Genomic DNA, 6,684 nt, shown 5'->3' on the forward strand with positions numbered 1-6,684 from the left:
GTCTCTGTCTCTGTCTCCTTTCATCGCCTGATGAAGGTTAATATTCAGGAGGATGCCTATATGTTTTTCTTTGGGTTCTCCTTCTTATTTAGCTTCTCTAAGAACCCGAATTATAGGCTCAATGTCCTTTATTTATGGCTAGAAACCAAATATGAGTGAGTACATCCCATGTTCTTCTTTTTGGGTCTGGCTTACCTCACTCAGGATAGTGTTTTCTATTTCCATCCATTTGCCTATTACCCTGCTTTTAAAAAGGATGCTGAACCTGGCCGATGGTTCAGCTGATAAAGATGCCTCACATCAAGCCTGAAGACTTGAGTTAGATCCTCCAGACCTGCATGGTGGGAAGAGCCAATTCCCACAAACTGTCCTCTGGCCTTCCCATGAGCCTGCTACAACACAGGCATGAACATAAACAAAATGTAACCAAAGGTTATTAGTTGTTTAAGATTTATTTTTTGCTACTTTTAATTACATATAGGAGGAGGTGTGTGTGTGCACATGCGTGCAGGTGCCTTCAGAGGCCAGTGGCATCAGGCCCTTCAGGAGTCGCAGGCTGCTGGGAGACACCAGCGTGAACGCTGGGGACAGCACTTGGGTCCTTTGTAAACTCAGTGCCATCTCTTCAGTACCAGGTGTTGTTTAATTAAAAATAAATAAAAAGAATGTTGGAATGTAAATGTGGCAGCTCAGACGTGTAATCTCAGTACTTGCGAGGTCGAGGCAGGAAGCCAGCCTTGGCTAATGCATGAAGATGCTGTCTCAACACCACAGAACAAAACAAAATAAGGTAAACAAATAACCACCAGAACCAAAGCTAGACTTTAATCCCAGTGCCCAGGAAGCAGAGGCAGGCAGACTCTCAGAGTTTAAGGCCAGCCTGGTCTACATAGCAGTTCAAAGACAGCTGGGACCACACAGAAAAACCCTGTCTCCAAAACAATGAAACAAAAGGGAAACAAAAAATAACAACAGCAAAAACCCAGGTTTGGTGGCAGAATGCCTGTAATTCCAGCACTGATGGGCAGAGACAGGAAGTCCACTGTAAATTCAAGGCTAACACAGTGAGTTCCAAGTCAGCTGGGGCTACAAAGAGAAACCCTGCTTCTACAAAATCAATCCATCATCAATCAATCAATGTAAATAAAGACGTTTTAAAGAGTCAGATGTTTATTTATGAATTGCTGAGTAACACAAACTATCTATGAATATTACAGAGTGAAACGACCTCTCCTGAGCCTGTGTCGTCTCTAACAAGCTTAAAAGGCTGAATTTATATACCTACAGACAGACATCAAAATTCCAGGATTGCTTCTGCATGACAGAAAACTGATGGTTTCTATCTTCTTCCTTATGTTTTTCTGTACCTTCCCCCAAACTGCTGTGGTTTGCTACAGTTTCTCATAATTCCTTTGCTTTTCATTGATGCATCCCCTTTATATTTTGTGAACTGAAAAAAGAAAAGGATGTTAGGTGGCGGGGTTTCAAGCTGGTAATCTCACCATTTGGGAGGCTGAGGCAGGAGGACCTCCAAGTGTTCAAAACTAGCCTAGATTATAGAGATAGAGCGTCTCAAAAAGGATGGGAGTGGCTGGGCTGTGGTGGTGCACGCCTTTAATCCAAGCACTCCGTGGGGGAGTTCCGAGGGCAGCCTGGTCTACAGAGCAAGTTACAGGACAGCCAGAGCTACTGAGTAGAAAAAAAAAAAAAAAAAAAGCAAAACAAAAAAAGGATCAGAGTAGTGGCGATGTGGGTAGTGATTCCAGTCTTCGAATTCTTCATTCTGATCTGGATGAGCGGTGAAGCTCTTCTCGCTCTATTCACCCAAACAAGGGAGAAAAGATTAGGCATCGACAGGACGCGCGGAAGTTGGGACGGTCTACTTTCTTCTTTCAGTCTGCCTTTGCTCCCCTCACCTGGAGCTACCAGGGGCGCTGGGCTCGGGGCGGCCCCGCGGGCCTTTTGCCGGTTGGATAGCGCCGTGGGCGCGAGGGCGGCACCAGGGTCAGCTGTTCCGCGTCCGCCCCGCCCAGTGCCCGGGTCCTATAAGGGTCACCCCAGCCTCCCTAGCGTCGGAGTCCGGCGTGCGCAGCGACCGGCAGTGCAGAGAATGGCTTTGAACACCAACCTCCGGGTGCGGCTGCCCGTCATCTGCCTGGTCCTGCAGGTGGTGATGGTGGTTCTCTTCGGCGTGTTCGTGCGCTACGACGTCCAGGCGGATGCCCGCTGGTGGTTGGAGAAGAAGCTCAAGAACATCTCAAGCGACATTGAGAACGACTTTTACTATCGCTACTCAAGTAAGTCCTATGGCTGGCAGTCTCACCTGTAGAGTCTCCCGGTGGTTCCCATTGGACAACCGCCTGACTGCTCTCCGCTTTAGGTCTGCCTCTGCCTCTGGAACAGGATGGAGATGAAGGGGCGATACTGCCCCACAGTCCCGAGCAGGCCCCAGAGGAGGCTCCGCACCAGGGCACTCTCCTACCTCAGCCTGGGAGAAGTGGCCATAGGTGCTCACACTTGCTATGGAAATCTGATTATGAGCACTCACCTGGGAGAGGTGGGCTGCCTTTTTTTTTTTTTTTTTTTTTTTTTGATGTTTGGTTAGTTTGGGTTGTTTTACTTTTTATTTAACTTTCATCTCTCCCAACCATCAGAGGCTCCTATGTCCCTGTCCTTCTTGGTCCTCAAAAGCCATAGTTCCACCTCCATCAACCAACCAGCAGATGACCTGGCTCCCATACACTTCAAATAGGGGTTTGGTCCAATGTCAGTGGTCACAAGGATGGCATGATGACCCTCCACTTTTGTTATGGAGACAGGTTTCGTGGGCCACAGGTGGTGTTGGGCCAGGAGGTCATAACACCCACCCTCTTTGGCTTTGGAGAAAAAGCTGGACACCCTTCCCTGCCCTGGGATTGTCTGCATCCATGATATTGTGGTTAAGAATGTGACTATGGAGGCTGGAGAGATGGCTCAACAGTTAAGGGCGCTGGATACTTTTCCAGAGGACGGGGTTTTGATTCCTAGCACGGATGTGGTGGCTCACAACCATTTATAACTGCAGTTCCAGGGAATCTGATGACTTCTTCTGCCTTCTGTGGGCACCAGACACACATGTGGCACACAGACGCTCATGCAGGCAAAGCCCTCATACACATCGAAAAGAAAAAAAGATGATGAAGAAGGATATGGTCCTGGAATGACATAGGTTTTTTTTTTTTCTATCATGGCCCTGCTGCTTTGGGGGTGCTCTCAAGCAGATGACAATCATAAAGGACCCTAACTTCCTTCTCTCCTGACTAGGGGTGCTGGTGGGAGCCACCGCACAGGAGGGGTGTGAAGAAGTACGGGGAGTGTGACCCTCGCTTTATAACAAAGCCATCAACCCCAAGAGCACTAAACACAGGCACCCTGAGAACTTCAGGCATCTCTGAGGGCACGGAGAACTAGCCCAAGGTCACCCCAGGCAGCCTGACCTTGGACTGCCAGCCCAGGGTCTGCCAGTGCCCTTGTGCTTTCTGAACTGCCACGCTGTCTACCGGCAACCGGTGACAATTCTTCTAACAGCCGGCGCTCATGTGGTCATGGGCCATTGGTTTTTGGGGGGACCCTGAAGCTCTTCTCCAACAGCTGCTACGTCAACCTCCGTTCCCTCTGCAGCTTGTTTGCTCAGCGGCAGGGCATCCTCTGTGTCTGGAAATCAAGGGGCCCCGGGTCAGGGCTGTGTGCTTCAAAAGAGGTCTTGACAGCTGTGGCTTCAGAATTCACAGGGTAAATCGCCCGAACCTTCCTCTTCTGTGTGGGGACTTGGCAGGCAAAGGGGAAGCAGGTGAGCTTAGGATTCATCCTTGACTTATTCCGTCTCGTCTTGCTCACATCTGGGCACCAGAGCCAGCCCTATAGAAAAGTACAAGGGAAAGGCTTCCTTTTGTGGGCATTTGTAGCTCTTGGGCTGGCAGCACAGGGCATCGAGACCCCACAGGAAGCTATAGAACCTCACACCTCCTAAGAAGGGGTGCAGTCCTCAGTCTCCCCAACTCCTATACTGTCCCTCTTCACCCAGCCACCTGTCTTCTTTCCATTACCCCGTAAGTGTTTATCTAGAGGGTGTTGGCCGCAATAAGTTGGGAGCAAGACATAAACCCTGACTGTTCCAGTGAATTAAGATTTATGGTCACTCTAGACAAACGAGTTGTATATCCTCTGCTCCTCAAGGACTCCTAGATTTATTTGGAACAGAGCGCTGCATGCTAAAACACCCAAGGCCAGGGGTGTTGAGCTCCGAGCAGGCAGTCTGTCTCCGACAATGAGGAGAGATCAGGGCAGCCAAAGGACCTCTGAACGAGAAGCCTAGGAAGAGGGATGAGAGGTTAGGAATGGCCTAAGAGAAGGACTCGGAGAGAGAAGGGGGGAAATGCTGAGGGAGAAGGAAACCCTAAACACCAAGGATGCCCCCCCAGTTGCCCTTGTCTCTAACTCCATGGGAAGTGGGAGGGAGCCATGTTCCTTGGCAAGCACAGGAAGTGCTGTGGTGGCTGAAACAGCTCCAGTCAAGCATGGGATCTCTCCTTGGTCATCACTACCAACCCTCAAGGGGAGATGTTGCTACTCTCCCACACACCCCATTTCACAGATGAGAAAACTGAACATATGGTAGGCGTGTCTCACACAGGTCACCCAATAAGAAACCAGGAATCCAGGCGGTTACTCTGGGGTCTGAGCCTATCCTCTTGGTGACTCTCCCATCCCACATCTCATCCTTTGCCTCTCCCCAGCACAGGTCTTTGAGTTGCTAGATCATGGTGACTGTGGTTAGACTCTAAGGAGCATAAAGCTCCCTGGCCAGGTGCATGTCCAGGCCCTGGTTTCTGTATGACCAGGTAATTCCAAAGGGTGGGCCCCTGTGGTTCTCCTAGTTCTTGGCTTGTAGACATCAGCACCCATTCAGGGCGTGCTGTGGTAGCTTTATCCCTACTCAAGGGATCAGTGGAACCTGCCAGGTGTCTCTGGTTTCTGGAGCAGGTCAGCACCAGGGGCCTGAAATCAGCATCCCCGGCCACAGCCCCTCGCAGGCAGCCGACACAGCGCTAGCTGGGAACCTACCCTCCTGCTCTTGGAGATCTGAAGCGCCACGTCAGTCGCTGAACGTGAAGCCTCCTCCTAGCTGCTGTCGCAGCCTCAGTGACCATGAGCTCTAACAATGAAAGCTGGGTCAAGGAGGGTTACCAGGTCCTGACCCCAGAAGCTTTCCGGAGACCCTGAGGGAGGTCAAGACGTGTTAGGAAAGGGCCTGAAGTCGAGGATGCCCAGATTTCCCACGACTCAGAGCCTGTCTCCTGAGGCCAGAGCCTCCAGACTCGCCTGGTCTTCTATGGACGTATTCATCAGACTCGGTTTCATCCATCAGAACTCATTTAGCCAGAGAAGGCGGCAGCATAGCCTGAGGATGAGCCTCTCAGTGAAACATCTGGGTCAAATCCCTCACCTGGCGACCTGACCTTGAGCCTCAGACTGCCTCTCTGTAGGGCAGGACTGTGCTGTAAAGTAGAGAGTATCTAAGAGGAGCCAAGGCTCTCAGGGTGCCGTTTCCTAGTACCTGCAGAGACCAAAGGGTTTAGATCCCGTGGAACTGGAGTCACAAATGATTATGAGCCATCATTCCATCACTTGGGTCCTGGGAATTGAACCCTGGTCCCCTGCGAGAGCAGCCAGTATGCTGTATTCTTGAGAATATGGCGGAGAATGCCCGTTGGTGCTCGCCTAGGTGTTAAGAATGCCCTGGCGGTCAGCACGGGCACAGCACATCTTCCTGCAGCTTTCTGGTCTAGAAGATTACACAAACAAGCAAACATACAACTTCACTTTGTAATGGGATCGGGAAGGAAATGAGGGTACCAGGAGGGGACAGCCTGCTTTAACGTAGGTGATCACAGCTATGTGTAGTGACACACAGCTTTAATCCCAGCACTCAGGAGGCAGAAGCAGGTGAATCTCTGTGAGTTGGAGGCCAGCCTGGTCTACATGGTGAGTTCCAGGACAACTACAAACTGAGACCTTCTTAAGAAAAAAATAAGTATGTGGTCAGAAAGCTTCTCAGTGAGGGGACATTATTTTGAGAGAGGCGTTTGCTGGCCATTCTGTAACAGTAATTCTGTAACAGTCCTCTAGTAAAGGAAACACCAAAGCCCTGCAATGGGACTGGGAACCAGAGGGAAGCAGGTGGCCTGGCAAGTCCCTGGAGCTGACTTTTCTTTCTCTTTCAACGTTTTCTTTGGAAATAATTTTAAATTTACAGACGCTGCAAAAATGGAGAGAATTCAGAGAGACACAGTATGCTGCAATATACTTTATTTCAGATGCAGGCATTGCTCTTTCTCCAGACACACACACACACACACACACACACACACACACAGCATGCATACACACACACTCATACACACTCGCACACAGCATACATTCACACACACAGCCTACATTTACACATACACATGGCTTACATTCACACACACACTCACACACACTCTCACACACACTCACACACACTCGCACACAGCATACATTCACATACACAGCCTACATTTACACATACACATGGCTTACATTCACACACACACTCACACACACTCTCACACACACTCACACATACAGCATACATTCACACACACACTCACACACACAGCA

The 6,684-nt window shown here is 49.9% G+C and overlaps 1 protein-coding gene across 3 annotated transcripts in view; it reads left to right on the top strand.

Moving 5' to 3' along the window:
• The first annotated feature begins 2,042 nt into the window (after positions 1-2,042).
• Rhcg (Rh family C glycoprotein) overlaps positions 2,043-6,684 on the top strand; it is a 17,775-nt gene continuing 13,133 nt past the window's right edge. Inside the window, exon 1 of one of the 3 annotated variants that reach the window (XM_050154137.1) lies at positions 2,043-2,297. In XM_050154137.1, coding sequence (XP_050010094.1) covers positions 2,111-2,297 — 187 coding nt within the window. In that variant the 5' untranslated portion in view covers positions 2,043-2,110. The remainder of the gene's footprint in view (positions 2,298-6,684) is intronic. The other 2 variants (XM_050154136.1, XM_050154138.1) reach the window with 2 other exon arrangements.

Source organism: Alexandromys fortis, unplaced genomic scaffold (assembly GCF_014885135.2).
Source record: "Alexandromys fortis isolate MF-2015 unplaced genomic scaffold, M_Fortis_MF-2015_v1.1 scaffold_86, whole genome shotgun sequence".
NCBI classification, from domain to species: domain Eukaryota; kingdom Metazoa; phylum Chordata; class Mammalia; order Rodentia; family Cricetidae; genus Alexandromys; species Alexandromys fortis.